Source organism: Pinus tabuliformis, chromosome 4_2 (genome assembly GCF_031772625.1).
Source record: "Pinus tabuliformis cultivar Carrire ecotype Pingquan chromosome 4_2, CPIR1, whole genome shotgun sequence".
Taxonomy (NCBI): Eukaryota; Viridiplantae; Streptophyta; class Pinopsida; order Pinales; family Pinaceae; genus Pinus; species Pinus tabuliformis.
The window spans coordinates 767316230-767334179 of NC_142304.1; the positions used below are offsets into that span (position 1 = coordinate 767316230).

The window sequence follows — 17950 nt, forward strand, 5'->3', positions numbered from 1 at the left end:
AGTAAAATTATTAAACTAGTCCAAATTATATAAATTAAATGACAACAAGATTGGCAAAAAATCAAAACTTAAAGTTGGAAGTTAATTATTATAAATTGTAATTAACTTAATAAGGCTTTTGTGATTTTTGATTATCAAGCAAAACTCTTCTAGATAGATTGAGTCATTTTTTCCTGATAGATATTTCAAAAACCTTTTGGAAGTTGTTCCAGTCTAATCACAACCTTGATTGGTAACTCTGCACAATCGAAGTGCCCTAGGGGTTTTTCAATATGCTGAATCCATATATATAGTCAAAAAACCAATTTAAATAAACACAAATCAAGATTTCACCTCAAACTTTGCACAATCGAAGTGCCCTGAGGTTTTTCAAAGCATTGAATCCATATATATAATAAAAAAACCAATTTAAATAACACAAATCAAGATTTCACCTCAAATTTTCCAACTCCTAAAAATCACACTAACACAACTCCTTTCAAAACCATTTTAACTTTTTCAACTAAACTAAATTATTAAACTAAATCTATTATCAAAATAAACTCAAATAAATAATTTTAAACTAAATCTATTATCAAAATAAACTCAAATAAATAATTTTAAACTAAATCTATTATCAAAATAAACTCAAATAAATAACTTAGCTAAAGCAGTTTTATCTTTTAGGGTGAGACTGATATGTGTTTGCCGAGCAGGTGTGTGGATAGGGGCTGTCTAGTTGTATTGTTCTTATTGATTAATAGCCTGCACAGAACAGAATAATTTTCTTTAGTATCGTCGGTATGCTCTGTGGAGAACATCTGTGCAGGTTCTCCAGTGCCCGATGGCCATCGTAGTTGTAACAAATATGAAGTTTCATGGAAGGGATTCTGCACGCTCTCTCTTGATCGGCCAAAATATTACGCTTTTCTACTCCATCATTCTTGTTTCGACCTTCATCAACATTACCTTTAATGGACACATTTGCAACGCAGCGACAGGTGAACCAACAACTAAATGCGATGGCAGTAACTATACAGGAGGCAGTACGTTTGAGAAAAACCTGAACATGGTATTTGATCGTCTTGCTGAAGGGGCCAACAAAACTGGGTTTAATATATCTGTGTATGGCCAAAGTCCTAACAGAATATATCGCCTCCTTCAATGCAGAGAGAAGACATGACAGTCGACCAGTGCTTCAGTTGTTGGCAATTTGCAACCACTAACATTCGACAAATTTGTGGGAATGCCGTTGGCGGTAGTATCTGGCCTTTCCAGTGCTTCTTACTCTATGGAAACTATAATTTCATCGGACAACTGGATACAGATTTGGGGTTTAGTTACGCTGAGACCTTCAGCGGGAGCACGGTTGTGTTTGTCCCACCTGACTTTGAAGGTGCTGCACAGAATCTGTTAGAGAAATTGTCAATTGAAGCAGCAAGCGAACCGAAACGATCTGCTTTGTCTACAGCTCCGGATTCGGCGTCCCAAACGATTTACGGTCTGGTCCAGTAGAGATCTCTCTACTCGTGATTGCAGAAGGTGCCTCTCATACTCAATCAGTAAAATGTTCACTTCTGACACGGCTGCAGGAATTCAATATTGGAGTCAAAGCTGCATACTCCGTTATGCAATATATCCTTTTTTTAATTCGACTGCGTTTGCACTTAACAGTACTCAGGGGGTAGCTAATAAAGCACATGAGGCCATGTCTTCACACAAAAGCACGCACATAATTTTAATTTTAGGTGTTGTGGGGGGGTTGGCTCTCGTATTCATGGCATGCTTGTTTGCAACTGTGAAGAGACTGAAATCCGACATTCGGAAAATGCTATGAAGGTATTTATATTAACAACTCTTGGGTGTTGCTTGTTATTGAAAGCTTCCGCATGTAGTTGGATTGGAGTGCATTTTGTGCTTGTTCAGAAGGTAACTTTGTATTTTCATGATACAGATGAGGAAAACACAGCAACCGATCCTGATGGACATATGGTATTTAAGATGGAAACATTACGAGGTGCCACGAATAACTTTCATGATGACAACAAGCTCGGAGAGGAAGGCTTTGGTTCTGTGTACAAGGTAACATATAAGGCTAAGAAAGTTTGTACTAGTTTTCACTGTTCAGAGCCTTAAATTATGGTCTCATCGCACCAGTGAGCGTTGGATGTAGATTAGTAACCTCAAAACGACTGTATTGCCGGAAGCAAATTAAGCTTAATTACTTTACAAAAGTTTTATTAGATTTTTTTTGTTTAAATCATTCAAGGAACTACCGAGGATGGAAAAGAAATAGTTGTGAAAAAACTGTCCTTCACATCCATGGAAGGAAGGAATTTCTAAATGAAGTTAAACTTGTATTCAAAAGTCAACATAATAGCGGCTGGTATGCAGAGGGATTAGAAAGGTTGGTCGTTTAAGAGTACCTCCCCAATAAGAGCCTTCATAAAATCTTATTCGGTGACTGACTTCCATTAATTTATCAAGGAAACTTATAATTCTTGTCATACGCAAACAAACGTAGCCGGCTTGATGGGCAGAAGCGTTACAACATCATAGTAGGATTAGCTCGTGGCCCTTTTTGAAATGTGAGATGAGAAACAACATCATAGTAGGATTAGCTCGTGGCCCTTTTTGAAATGTGAGATGAGAAACAAGCGCTGAATTGCATAGATTGGTCTTTTGTGTACACAGGCAGAATCTCAACTGATTCCTTGAGTTACTTCTCCTGTGTCATAGTCTCACACTCCAGCATCTAACACCACTGTTTCCATGGGTGATTTGGTAGCCAGGTAATGCAAAATCTGCAGTACAAATAAGAGAAAGCTTTCAGTTAATGTTTTAATCTCTATTAGAGCAATGAAACAAAAGAGCTTAAAAGTAAGGTCCGTAAGTCAGTTTGTAAAATATAAAGACATCGAAGTTTTATTTAATATATTTATTAATATATAAGAAATAGTCACTGAAGTTTTTATTCTTACTGTATCATTTTGACAAAATGTTTTTATTTTGAGATTTTTTTAATGTAGAATTCTAAATTTTGAGAAGATTTTGGAATTTCATATATAAGAATTAATTTCGCTCTTGTATATTGTATTTTGGATTATTTTTAGAATCTATATCTAGTTCGGCCACATATTGAAAACCTCTGGATTAATGAGGTTTTTTATTATGTTTATGGACCTGGACTTATCTTAGAATAAGGCTTTCACAATTTTAATTTAATTAACCATAGTTATTAGGTGGATTGTAAAAATTTAACCTTGATGAAATATTTCTAGTGTATTCTTATATTAAAGATTGAGATTTATCAAGATATATCTCAAATATAGTTATCTTTTTTTTTACTTTTTAATTAAATTAATTAACTAAATAATATCATGTGAACATGTGCTATATAAAAATGAGTTAATGTTTTGTGGGCATGTGTTATTTTTTTGGTAGGTAAGCACCCACGGGGAATTTAAGGAGTGCCTTAACAGTGCACTCATTCACCATCAATCCAAAGCCCAAGGAGTGCCTTAACAGTGCACCCATTCACCGTCAATCCAAAGCCGCGTGGGCTGGGCATGTGTTATTAGTAAGCCATGATATTGGTATATAGTAGCTTAACAATGCCTCTTTACAAGTTAAATTTTTTTAAGTGTGGTGAATCTTCACAGTTAAAAATCTGGTTACATGTTTTTTAAATGTATATAAGTTTAATTCATATATTAATTATTTTTATTATTTTATAATTAATAATAATGATAATTTAAAATAAAGTTATATAAAATTGATTTATATGATTTTTTTGTTTGTTAATTTATATGTAGGTTTTGTTTTTAATTTTTAATTGCATTTATCAACCATTTAATTTATATAACTATAATATTCTTAATGTTAGACATGGTCTAATAATAGATTTTGGCTAGAATCTCACAATACCATTTCTAGCAACATTGTGATTTTCTATTGTTTAAAATATACTTTTGAATATATAAAATGGATTTAGCATCCTCAAAAACCTTGAGGAATTAGATGTTTGCAAATTAAACGATTTAAACATATGATTTTTAAAAATATATACAACAAAATTGATTAAAGAAATTCTAAATAAACGTTTTTTTCTATTAATTAAACTACACGATAAAGTTAAGTTAATATATTTTGGGATGTTAGGTTTATATTTTAATATCAAGTAAAGAGTTATTATGATTTTAGTGATAAAAGTATTATATAATTAAGTTAGCAAAACTGATAAAGTAATATTTGATATTTTTAAGGGCGTAGTGCATTTAAAGAAATTCCTTCAAATTTTTTTGGGGTCATTTTATAAATTTAGTTATCTTGATTATTTGTTGGGTTAGTTTAACAATTAATTTCATGCCAGTGCATTGGCTTTAATATTGAATATATTAATTTTGTTCTTTGTATTCTTAGTGCTGTAAAAATAATTTTGATTAGAAAAATTAGGATATATAAAAAAAATTGTCTTATTTATATTTTTTTATAATAATATTAAATTTTGTTAAAACAGAGCTAAATTGATGGAATTGATAAGTCTTTAGAAGGCTTGATTAATGTAATTATCTGCCATGTATGCATAATGAGAGACTTAGGGGTTGATTTTAGGAGAAGATCACGGATCTATAATGATCCATGATTCTGTAGTTATTTCTATAAATTGTGTAACTGTGTGTCGTGATAGTAGTAAAGAGAGATAGGATACAATGTAGCCGCAGGGGAATTTGTGACTAAGGCTGAGATGCCTTAGCCTGTAATCGATTCTGTATATATATGAAATATATGTGTTATGTGGATTTTCGTGTATCTGTGTATTGTTGACCTATAGATTAGATGTGTGCAATGTTACAGGTTTATTGATCGACCATCGATCACTATAAGGATCAATGGCGATCCAATGATAATATGATATCTTAGAATGAGCGTTGTATGGAGTAATGTGAGTGTTTTCAGAGTATGGCAAAGTTAAGTTGTGTTATAACGCGAATTCCATCAAAAGCGAACGAGGGATTCGTTTCAATCGAAACCGTCAGATGAGCTAGATCGAAGGATATTATCGAAGTATAGAGGAATCTATAGGAGCCATCGCAGTCGTCCGATGGGAGAAGATCTACGGTCATCGCGTGGCTACAGGTGTTGAGGTTTAATTCCGAAACCAGACCTGAGAAAATCATTAAAACGAATTTAAAGTTCGGAAAGATAAGACCATCCGTTTAAACGAGATCAGACGCATATCGCGTGCGAACAAGCGCGACCGTTAATTCTGAAAATGGACGCGATGAGGGTTTATTCAACGGGCTTAAAACCTCGTTGAGTTCCGACAATCAGGACCGTTCGATGGTTGATTGATTAGACGATACTCGCGCGGGAAAGTTCGTGCAGGTTAAAATTTCAGGCGGACCCGATGTGTTATCAAAGCGGGTTAAATTTTATTTGGATTCAGGCCCTATGTGTTCAAAGTGGGACCGGCGTTGTAGGTCAGGTTTTATCGTGATTTCGTTGTTTGTTTACTTCCGGGTTTAATGTGAAGGTCGCCTATTAAAATGCTCCCGACATATACATGGGCCCATAACCCACAGGTCCACGTACTAATTATGTAATGATGCAGCTTTGCTGCGTAAAAGTGGCTTAGCTGTCATCAATTTTGGTATCAGAGCAGGGAAAATATTTCTTGCAAGAAGGAGTTTGCGAACAAAAGGAGGAGGTACAATTATATTGAATGTTGGAGAGTTTATGGTCTTATTCTTATCATGCAGGTAGCAGCAGAAGAAGGTGAGACGATTGCAGCAGCCTAGAGCATGGAGTGCTAATATGTTTCCAAAGAGGAGACAACCAGAGAAATGCTAACAGACTAAGCTCAGAGGAGAAAAGCTTGGTGAGGCATGTGTAGCAAGGAGGACTTGTTACTGCAGAGGTTTTGTTACAGCTCACAGGAGGATCATAAAGGAAATTCCATAGAGGATGTGGGTAGAATTGCTAAGGGATGAAGGAGAAGCATATGACTAGGAGGTCATAAATTTTTGTACTTCGGGAGTCTGATGCAAGAGCATCCGAGCACCCTTCATCAAAATCGGAATCCAAAGCTGTGAAAGAGGGCACTTGGACAATCTTCGTAAACTGGGCAAATTCTGTTAAAACAGAGCTAAATTGATGGAATTGATAAGTCTTTAGAAGGCTTGATTAATGTAATTATCTGCCATGTATGCATAACGAGAGATTTATGGGTTGGTTTGAGAGATCTTAGGAGAAGATCATGGATCTAGAATGATCCATGATTCTGTAGATATTTCTATAAATTGTGTAACTGCGTGTTGTGATAGTAGTAAAGAGAGATAGGATAAAATGTAGCCGCAGGGGAATTTGTGACTAAGGCTGAGATGCCTTAGCCTGTAATCGATTCTGTATATATATGAAATATACGTGTTATGTGGATTTTCGTGTATCTATGTATTGTTGACCTATAAATTAGATGTGTGCAATGTTACAGGTTTATTGATTGACCATCGATCACTGTAAGGATCGATGGTGATCCAATGATAATACGATATCTTAGAATGAGCGTTGTATGGAGTAATGTGAGTGTTTTCAAAGTATGGCAGAGTTAAGCTGTGTTATAACGTGAATTCCATCAAAAGCGAAGTAGGGATTTGTTTCAATCGAAACCGTCAGATCAACTATATTGACAGATACTATCGAAGTACAGAGGAATCTAGAGGAGCCATCGCAGCCATCCGATGGGAGAAGATCTACTGTCATTGCGTGGCTATGAGGGTTTATTCAACGGGCTTAAAACCTCGTTGAGTTCTGGCAATCTGGACCGTTCGATAGTTGATTGATTGGATGGTAATCGCGCAGGAAAGTGCGCGCAGGTTAACATTTCGGGCGGACCCGATGTGTTATCAAAGCGGGTTGAATTATATTTGGATTTTGGCCTTATGCGTTCAGAGTGGGACCGACGTTGTAGGTTGGGTTTTATCATGATTCCATTGTTTGTTTGCTTCCGGGTTTAATGTGAAGGCCACTTATTAAAATGCTTCTGATGTACACGTGGGCCCATAACCCACATGTCCACATACTAATTATGTTAATATGCATCTTTGCTGCGTAAAAGCGGCTTAGCTGTCATCAATTTTGGTATCAGAGAAGGGAAAATATTTCTTGCAAGAAGGAGTTTGCGAACAAAAGGAGGAGGTACAGTTATATTGAATGTTGGAGAGTTTATGGTCTTATTCTTGTCGTGTAGGTAGCGGCAGAAGAAGGTGAGACGATTGCAGCAGCCTAGAGCATGGAGTGCTCATATGGTTCCAAAGAGGAGAGAACCAGAGAGATTCTAACAGACTAAGCTCAGAGGAGAAAATATTGGTGAGACAATCATGTTTGAATGTGATTAGAATAGAGTATTTTTATTTGTAATGTTAGAAAAAGACGATGTAGAATCAAAGAAATTAACTTTCTGAACTTTGGTATATTAGAAACCTTCTCATATTGTGGGAAAACTAAGATACCCATGATTCTGTTAAATGAACTATAATAACTATTATCTATTAGAAAATGTAAAAAAAAGTAGTGTTAAGCATGCACATAAACCTTTATAAATGGTTATATATGATGGTATAAAATGCCATGCTAACAAATGTTCACATCAATGTTCAATTTAAGTATATTTGATTTGGTTGATCATTTTCTCCTTTTGGTTTGAATGTTGATTGTGACTTGTTAGTCTTTTTTGTGACAATATTAGTTCCTAGGAAGGAGAGTAGGGTTATACGTAAATCACAATAGGGTTATTAGGGTGGCTAAGTTAGAGAAAAAATAGTTTGGAAAAGGGATGGTTAGGGTTAATATTAGGTTTTTCAGGCAAAAAAACTAACAACTTTCATTAAATAAAAGTCATTACATTATTACATAAGTCAAAAGAATTTGAAACCCAGAACAAAACCAAATAGATTGAAAAGATACCACCACACGAATGAGGGCCCAAAATGTAACAAAATGTGAACCAAAACATGACTCCGCCAAAAGCATGTAACACAACCCTTGTGGATAGCAAAAGAAGGAAAAAACCACAATCATAATGGCCCAAGACCAGTAAAATGAAAGACATACCTGGGAAGCGAAAGATGAGAGGCAAAAAAACCAAAACCAATCATAGGTTAGGTAAGACACCAGATGAATGGACCACATTGTTGACGAGGAAGCTGAGATGAAAAATTCTTGGCGCTGAGGAAACACTGTGCCTTGAAAGATACTCAACCACAAAATCTTGTTCCTGATAGACATGGGAAAAATATATATGGACGAAAGAATCCCTCAAATTCAGAGCCTACTGAAACTAGTGGAATAAAGGAACATTCAAGGAGGAACAACCATTAACCCAATCTACGACGGATTTGGAATCCCTGACAATAATAATGTCCTCAATGGAAAGCTAAGATGTGAACCTTAGGACACCCCAAAGGGAAAGAACCTCTATCATGCGACTGTGACCAGAGCCTCTCGACCAAAAGAAGCAAAAAGCTCTGTGTTGATCGATTACAATAAAGGTGCCACACCAACATACACCCCGGGAGGATGCACTGTCAAAAAAATCTGACAGTGGAGATTACTAAAGTAGTTGGTAATGTTAGTATTAATATTAGTTAAGTTAATAATAATATTAATGATTGTGTTAATATTAGTATTAGTGTTAATGTTAATATTAATATTAATATTGGTATTAATGTTAATGTTAATATTAATATTAAAATTAATATTGGCATTAACATTAACATTAGTTAATGTTAATGTTTATATTAATATAAATACTAGTTTTGGTGTTAGTCTTAATATTAATATTAAGACGCTTGGTTATGAGTTTTGAACTCGAAAAATGATTAATATTAATCTTAATCTTAATATTAATATTAACATTGAAATTACTAATAATCTATTAATCTATTAATATTTTGTTTTATACTGCACTACTCTTTCAATTTTATTATAAATAATATTATTAATATTAATATAATGCTAACACAACATTGATATTATTAAAAAGAATTGTAAATATAATACTATAACTATTGTTATGAATAGATGTTAATATCACAATTCAAACTTTCATGATTGTTTTTTAATAAATAGTTTTTTTTTAAATTTTTTTTTTTAAATAACATTAAAGTAATTAATATTTTCAAGTACACATTTTTCTAAAAAAAAAATTGTAAAATTTTTTAAAATCTTATTATATTATAGAAAAACTTAAATATACATGACTATGCTAAATGCAATATTGTGAAAAAATGAAACAAAATAAGGTTAACCATGCAAACAAAAACCTTTAAAACGATTATATATAATAATATAAAATGCCATGCAAACCAATGTTCACATTAATGTTCAACATAAATAAACTTAAATATATTTGAATTGGTTGATATTTTCTCATTTCAGTTTGAATGTTAATTGTGATGTGTTAGTCTTTTTCAGAAACGAAAAAGAAAAATTATATTATATAAGGAATATAATGATCAGAAATACATTCGCCAGATGGAAAACTGCATATGAGCTAAAACCGGACTGGTGGGCAATCCGTTACAGACTGAAAAAGAGAAAGAGGAAAGAAGTTATAATCCCCAAATAAACATAAAACTGGTGATCATCTAAATTGACAACCATGTCTCTGTAATAGAAAGTCGCAGAGATAATATTTTGAAAAACATACAAACATTGGAATGCTGAGATCCTCCATGGAGGAAACATCGCTGTATGGAAATTCCAAAAAAGGCGAGAGACAAAATCATAATGGGGACAACATGGACAAAAAGAGACATAAACAAAAAGAACCTGATATCCTCAGAAAGCATCCGGTAAGGAAAAATCTGTGATAGAGAACACCTGCTTATCTGAAATAACCTTCATATGCCATATACTTGGAGACGTTAATAGGCCTTCCTTTGATAAACTGTCTGCCTTTCTATTCTGTAACCTGTAAATGTGTTGTATGGAACATCCTTCCATCCTTTCCCATAGAAAGACTATCCTGTTCATCCAACCTGCAAGGTGAGGGTTGCTAAAATGGATTTTTCCCATAACAAAATCCACCATTACTTTGGAATCCCCAAATATTGAGACAGACTGGATGTTAAAGAAAATACAGAAGGAGAGGAGCCTCGCAAGAGCCATCGCCTCCGCTTTGCAGCTGGATCCTTTTCCTCCATTCCATGAAATAAAATACTGAGTATTTTCATCCAAGATCATGTGAATTCCACAGCCACATGAATAATTTTGAGCCGCTCCATCAAAGAACGCTCTCGGGAACTTGTCACTACATAGATCATCCATGTTTGGATTTGATCTCTTTTCCTTTGGAGGCTTTTCAGGTATGGATTCAAAAAGAGAAGATATGCTTTGGACGATTCCCATAAAAGGCTCCTTACATTCTTTGAAAATATTGTTGTTTCTCCATCTCCATATGCACCATAAGGTGATGATGAAAATTGGCCTCCAAGATTCCTTTTGCGTGCTCCACCATATAAAAGCCTCTTGAATAGATGTGAAAGAAACATGAGGGAAACCATAATGAATTTCCAGAGCTTGCCATAACTGCTGTGATTTCTGACAGAGAAGGAACATATGACAGTTTGTTTCTTCCCCAGCTCTGCATATTGGGCAAAGACCCGGGCCTTGCCAGCCCCTCTTTTTTAAGTTTTCCCAAGACAAGTTTTTATTGTGGAATACCAGCCACGAGAAAAAAATAGATTTGGACAGGCAACCAGATTTCCAGAAAGTTAATGGAAAAGTAGAGCTGGGGATGGCACCTCCAAAGGTTATCAGCTTTAGGTAAATATCCTTTACCCGAACCTGGGATATCCCTTTTATATCTTTCCATGTTAGGACATTGACTGCACTGATAACAAAGCATATCCATTACTATAGTGCCTACCTGCCCTTTGGGCCGACGAAATAGGCTTTGAAAGGACAACGTTGAAGTTAGAAGTTTATATAAATTGTGAAGTTTGGTGAAGAATAATATTACGCGTAGTGTAACGAGGCGGAGGAGTTGCCCGGAAAGTTATGGAAATTCCGGTCATATTTAGAGAAAATCCGGCAAGGGTTTTTGTAAATCCAAGTTATAGTTGTTAAATTTCAAAATTTTAGGTGTCCTAGATGTTTTTGATGGTGCTGAATTCATTTCCACCATCAAAAACATGATTCAAACACTGCCTCTACAAGAATTTTTGAAATTTTTTTGCACAGATTCCAACCACTTTTGTCCGTCCAGGCAATTCCTCCCTTTCCGATGCCTAATGTTATGTAGTTGCCTTTGACTGTATATGATTAAGTTTGTGCAATTAGATTTTGTGTATGCGATCAGTATGAAACGAAACAAAGTTAAGCCAATAGTTTGTTTTTCGTTTTGTGTTAATAAATGTTTTTATCAAATTTTATTATAATTAAAATGATTTATTAATTAATTAATATATTTTCAATTTAAGTAGATATTTAATAAATAATCAAATGATTTATTAATTAATTAATATACTTTTAATTTAAATAGATATTTAATAAATATTTAATATTTAATTTATATAGATGTACTAATTATTAATTTGTTTGATTAGATAGATTAATCAATTATTAATTATTAGATTGTTACTGGAATAAAATCACTGTTTTTTTTCTAGATTCTAGAAATAAGTTCATGTAAAATTCGAATAATAAATTAATAAGGGGTTGTGTGATAAAGTTAGGTGTTGTTTGACTAGTAGTTTAATAAGATTATTGCTTATTATAAATTCATTGAATTTGCATTTGGAATGAGGTCATCCAAAATTATTAGATTCTAGAAATAAGCTCATCTAAAATTTGAGTAATAGATTGATAAGGGGTTGTTTGATAAAGTTAGGTGTTGTTTGACTAGTAGTTTAATAAGATTATTGCTTGTTATAAATTCATTGAATTTGCAATTGGAATGAGGTCATCCAAAATTATTAGATTGTTTGACTTTTAGTTTAATAAATTTATTGTATATTACAAATTTATTAAATTGAAGGATTGGAATAAAAAGTTAGTTAAAGTTGATTTTGTAATTTTATTTTATTACTAGAAAAATTGTAATAAAAATTCAAGTAAAATTATTAAACTATTTCAAATAATATAAATTAAATGGTGAATGAATCTAGATAAAAATATATGTGATTTGATCCCAAATATTTTTGGTATAAATTGTGAATCAAAGAAGCCTGCATTCTGTGATTTTATCTTGACACACAAAGGAAATGGCCAACAAAGTTAGTTCGCGATTAAGGATTTCGAAAAGTATAGCTGATCAGCGATCCATTTATGTCTTGATGATTAAACCACAATGTCTCTATTTTTTTTTTTTCACTTCTGGTTCACAGATACCCCGGTCAGTGGGTAGCCGCTACATCCAGGGTTGTTCAACACTGAGTGGATGCCACCTACATCCAGGGTTGTTCAACAGTGAGTGGATGCCACCCGAAGGGCATCAATGGGTAGCCACTACATCCACCCGAAGGGCATCAGTGGGTAGCCACTACATCCAGGGTTGTTCAACACTGAGTGGACGCCACCCGAAGGGCATCAACACCCCCTATTTACTGACCTGACCCCAAGAGCTTTCGGTAATTGACCCTGTGACCTCCCATTGGTGAGACACTTGATTTGAGAGATTGAGCTAACTCTTGGGGCTTCCACAATGTCTCTATTATATATATTAGTCCTCTATTTCAACTATCCATGTATATCCTAGAAATTAATTATTATAAATTATAATTAACCTAATAATTTTATCACAATTAAATAATAAAAATAAACCTTTATAAAAAATTTAATTAAAATTCTTTAATTTATAACCAAAACAAATTGAACTAAAATTACTAAATTTTTTTAACTATTTCAAAACCATTTTAACTTTTTCCCACTAAACAAAATTATTAAACTAAATCTATTATCAGAATAAACTCAAATAAATAATTTTAGCTAAAGCAGTTTTGTCTTTTAGTCTGAGACTAGTAGGTGTAATTCATAATCTATCATTTTTAAAAGTGACTTTGAATTGAAAATTGAGTGGATATGTGTTTGCCAAGCAGGTATGTGGATAAGGGCTCTCTAGCTGCATTGTTCTTATTGTGCACAACACAACAATTTTTTTTAGAATTGTCGGTATGCTCTGTGGAGAACATCTGTGCAGGCTCTCCACTGTTCGATGACGATCAGAGTTGTAACGAAGATGTATTTCCATGGAAGGGATTCTGCACGGTCTCGCTGGATGGGCCAAAGTATTACGCTATTCTACTTAATTATTCTTCTTCCAACGTTCATCAATATTACACTTCATGGACAGATTTGCAACGGAACCACAACTAAATGCGGCGGCGGTAACTATACAGAAGGCAGTACGTTTGAGAAAAATCTGAACATAGTTTTCCATCGTCTTGCTGAAGGGGGCAACAAAACTGGGTTTAATATATCTGTGTATGGCCAAAGTCCTAACAGAATATATGGCCTCCTCCAATGCAGAGAAGACATGACAGCCGACCAGTGCTTCAGTTGTTGGCAATTTGCAACCACTAACATTCGACAAGACTGTGGGACTGTCGTTAATGGTAGTATCTGGCCTTTTCAGTGCTTCTTACGCTATGGAAACTATAATTTCATCAGACAACTGGATACAGATTTGGGGTCTAATTACGCTGAGGCCTTCGGAAACTCGGTTGTGTTTGTCCCGCCTGACTTTGAAGGTACTGCACAGAATCTGTTAGAGAAATTGTCAATTGAAGCAGCAAGCGAAACGAAACGCTCTGCTTTGTCTACAGCTCTGGATTCGGCGTCCCAAACGATTTACGGTCTGGTTCAGTGCACCAGAGATCTCTCTACTCGTGATTGCAGAAGGTGCCTGTCATACTCAATCAGTAAAATGTTCACTTCTGACACGGCTGCAGGAATTCAGTATTGGAGTCAAAGCTGCATACTCCGTTATGGAATATATCCTTTTTTTAATTCGGCCACGTTTGCACTGAACAGTACGCAGGGGGTAGCTAATAAAGCAGATGAGGCCAAGTCTTCACACAAAGGCACACACACAGTTTTAATTTTAGGTGTTGTGGGGGGGTTGGCTCTGGTACTCATGGCATGCTTGTTTGCAACTGGGAAGAGACTGAAATCCGCCACACTCGGAAAAGGCTATGAAGGTATTTATATTAACAACTCTTGGGTATTGCTTGTTATTGAAAGCTTCGGCATGTAGTTGGATTGGAGTGCAATTTTTGCTTGTTCAAAAGGTAACTTTGTATTTTCATGATACAGATGAGGAAAACACAGCCACCAATCCTGATGGACATATGGTATTTAAGATGGAAACATTACGAGGTAACACGGATAACTTTCATGATGACAACAAGCTCGGAGAGGAAGGCTTTGGTCCTGCATACAAGGTAACATATGAGGCTAAGAAAGTTTGTACTAGTTTTCATTGTTCAGAACCTTAAATTATAGTAATAATACAGGCTGGTCTCATCGCACCAGTGAGCGTTGGATGTAGATTAGTAGCCTCAAAACGAGTGTATTGCGGGAAGCAAATTAAGCTTAATTACTTTACAAAAGTTGCATTAGCTTTTTTTTTTGTTTAAATCAGGATGTAAAAGAAATAGTTGTGAATAAAATGTCCTTCACATCCATGGAAGGAAGGAATTTCTAAATGAAGTTAAACTTGTATTCAAAATTCAACATAATAGCGGCTGGTATGCAGAGGGATTAGAGAGGTTGCTCGTTTAAGAGTACCTCCCCAATAAGAGCCTTGATAAAATCTTATTCGGTGACTAACTTCCATTAATTTATCAAGAAAACTTATAATTATTGTCATGCACATATGCAGACGCAAACCAACGTAGCCGGCATGATGGGCAGAAGCGTTACAACATCATAGTGGGATTAGCTTGAAATGTGAGATGAGAAACAAGCGCTGAATTGCATAGATTGGTCTTTTGTGTACACAGGCAGAATCCCAACTTTTGTGTACACGGTCTGTTTGAATATGCTTTCAACTGATTCCCTGAGTTACAGGATCCGACAAAGCCTGCCTTTGTGACTTCTCCTGTGTCATAGTCTCACACTCCAGCATCTAACACCACTGCTTCCATGGGTGATTTGGTACCCAGGTGATGCAAAATCTGCAGTACAAATAAGAGAAAGGTTTCAGTTAATGTTTTAATATATATTATAGCATTGAAACAAAAGAGCTTAAATGTAAGGTCCGTAAGTCAGTTTGTAAAATATCAAGACATCGAAGTTTTATTTAATATATTTATTAATATATAAGAATTAGTTACTGAAGCTTTTATTCTTCCTGTACCACTTTGTTATGAAGGGAATTTCTGGTTATTCCAAACAGAATACAGTGGAAAAATCCTCTGTTTCCACTGTTCATAATTTTCTGATAAATTCCGAAACAACAAAAATATGAACAGAGAGTAATACTCTGTTTTCTGATAATTCAAAAACACAAAACCGAGCATAAAATAATGCTCTACTTTGCCTCAGGATCACAAACTGATCAAAATAACATTCTAGTTTTGACACAGGAAAATACTCTGTTTTTAACTCAGAAAAACAGAAAAATTCGTTTGCTGGAAACGGTGTTTCAGCAACACAGTTTTTTTTTTTCAGTTGCTGAAACAGGTGTTTCAGCAACGGTGTTTCAGCAACACAGTTTTTTTCAGTTGCTGAAACAGGTGTTTCAGCAACGGTGTTTCAGCAACAGGAAATTTTGACGTCAAGTATTTTTTGAGTTACGAGCTGTTTCAGCAACTAAAAATTTTGACGAAATAACTTTTGGTGAAACAGAAACGCACAGAAAGGAATTTCTATTTATGAAAGTAAACCAACACATAAAACTAAGTCTTCCTCACGTATAGGGATCTTCCTAACAGATTACAACAGGAACACTTCAGTTCCAGAAAACATTTATCTCAGAAAATTTCAACACTGCTGTGCAATACAAAAAAAACTTACAAATCTGCACTTCTGTGCATTTCACTGTTCTGGAAATATTTTTCTTCACGCTGCTGCGTGCTCTCATCCGCTCTCTATCTTTCTCATATATCTTTTAATTCTGTTTCTGTTTCTATTTATAGTGCGGGAAAGGTTCTTCACCGCCTTAACTTGCTGATGAAATATCTGTTGTTCATAATTAACAGATTTGATTTCTTGCTGTATTTCTTGAGTCGGTTGTGCTGAAACCCAAGACTGATAAATGTTGTTACGGCTCGAGGCTGGTTCTTATCTCTTTTAGCCGTCTGCTCATTAATACGCTTGCTGAAAAGTAACGGTGTGGCGTTGGATCTGATCTTCTTCATTTAGGCAACACAAAATTAATTAAAGAGTGAAAAGATGGTAATAGCGGTGATTTTAACAGATCGGGAAAAAAAATGTGGGGCGCCGGATAAAGACAAATGAATAAAGTAAAATAGTTGCTGCTGCACAGCAGTTGGAATTAATATTCCAACACTCCCCTTTTAATTTCAACTGCTGGGTTATCAGTCATACCCAGAAGTTTCCTTAAAAACTCAAAACTTTTCTGATCCAATGGCTTTGTTAGAATATCTGCAACCTGTTCCTGAGTCCTGCAATGTTGTAAAATGATTTCTCCATTGTTCACCAATTCTCTGATGTAGTGAAACTTTGTGTCTATGTGTTTTGTTCTCTTGTGGAATACAGAGTTCTTGGATAATGCAATAGCTGAGCTATTGTCACAAAAAATAACTGTTGATGTTGCCTGCTCCTGGCATAGACTTCTCAACATTCTCCTCATCCAAACCGCTTGACATGCTGCTGCTGTAGCTGCCACATACTCTGCTTCTGCTGTAGATAATGCCACAATTGGCTGTTTCTTCGAAGCCCATGAAATGGCTCCTGAACCTATGTGAAAAATGTAACCAGATGTGCTTTTCCGGTCATCTACACTTCCAGCCCAATCACTATCTGTATATCCAACTAAATCTGAACATTCTGAAACAGTATAAAATATGCCATACCTTTTTGTACCTTTAACATACCTCAGAATTCTCTTTGCTGCCTGCCAATGTGTTTCTTTTGGCTTCTCCATGAATCTGGAAATTAAACTAACAGCATACATTATGTCTGGCCTAGTTGCAGTCAAATACATGAGGCTGCCAACTATGCTCTTGTACACACTAGGGTCAAAATCTTTGCTGTTGTCCTCTTTGCTGAGTTTTAATCCCATCACTGTGGGAGTGATTGCTGCCTTGCTGTCCTGCATGTTAAATCTGCTCAAAACTTCATTTACATATTTTGCCTGTGAAATAAAAATTCCATTTTTATTTTGATCTACTTCTATTCCTAAGAAGTATCTCAGCAAACCCATGTCAGTCATCTCAAATTCTTCTTTCATAACTGATTTGAAATTTTCAATGAGGTAGTCATCATTTCCTGTAAAAATCACATCATCAACATATAACACAACAATTAAAATTTTACAATCTTTTTCTTTGATGTAAACAGTGGGTTCTCCCTCACACTTCTCAAATCCATTCTCCAGTAGATAGGAATCTATCCTACTGTACCACGCTCTTGGTGCTTGCTTCAGCCCATAAAGAGCTTTCTTCAATCTGCAGACTTTGTGCTCTTGGCCTTTCTTCTCATAGCCTAGAGGTTGTTCAATGTAGACCTCTTCCTTTAATACTCCATTCAAGAATGCTGATTTCACGTCCATTTGGTAAACTTTCCATTTGTTTTGTGCTGCTATGGACAACACTGTTCTTACTGTTTCCATTCTTGCAACCGGTGAAAAAGTCTCCTCATAATCTCTCCCATATTGCTGCTTGTATCCCTTGACAACAAGTCTTGCCTTATGCCTTTCTATCTTGCCTTCAGCATTACTCTTGGTCTTGTAGACCCATTTAACTCCAATGACTTCTTTACCTTTTGGTAGCTCAACTAAATC

At 35.0% G+C, this 17950-nt stretch overlaps 1 protein-coding gene and 1 pseudogene across 2 annotated transcripts in view; both read left to right on the top strand.

The window, feature by feature from the left end:
* Positions 1-682: 682 nt before the first annotated feature.
* LOC149171868 (cysteine-rich repeat secretory protein 38-like) lies at positions 683-1831 on the top strand (annotated as a pseudogene).
* Positions 1832-13093: 11262 nt separating this feature from the next.
* Positions 13094-17950, top strand: part of LOC149171869 (cysteine-rich repeat secretory protein 38-like) — a 66569-nt gene continuing 61712 nt past the window's right edge. Inside the window, exons 1-3 of one of the 2 annotated variants that reach the window (XM_089424152.1) lie at positions 13104-14180; positions 14296-14423; positions 14864-15321. In XM_089424152.1, the coding sequence (XP_089280278.1) occupies positions 13196-14180; positions 14296-14423; positions 14864-14914 (1164 nt within the window). In that variant the 5' untranslated portion in view covers positions 13104-13195 and the 3' untranslated portion in view covers positions 14915-15321. Of the gene's footprint in view, positions 14181-14295; positions 14424-14863; positions 15322-17950 lie in introns of those variants that run through there. The other variant, XM_089424151.1, reaches the window with a different exon arrangement.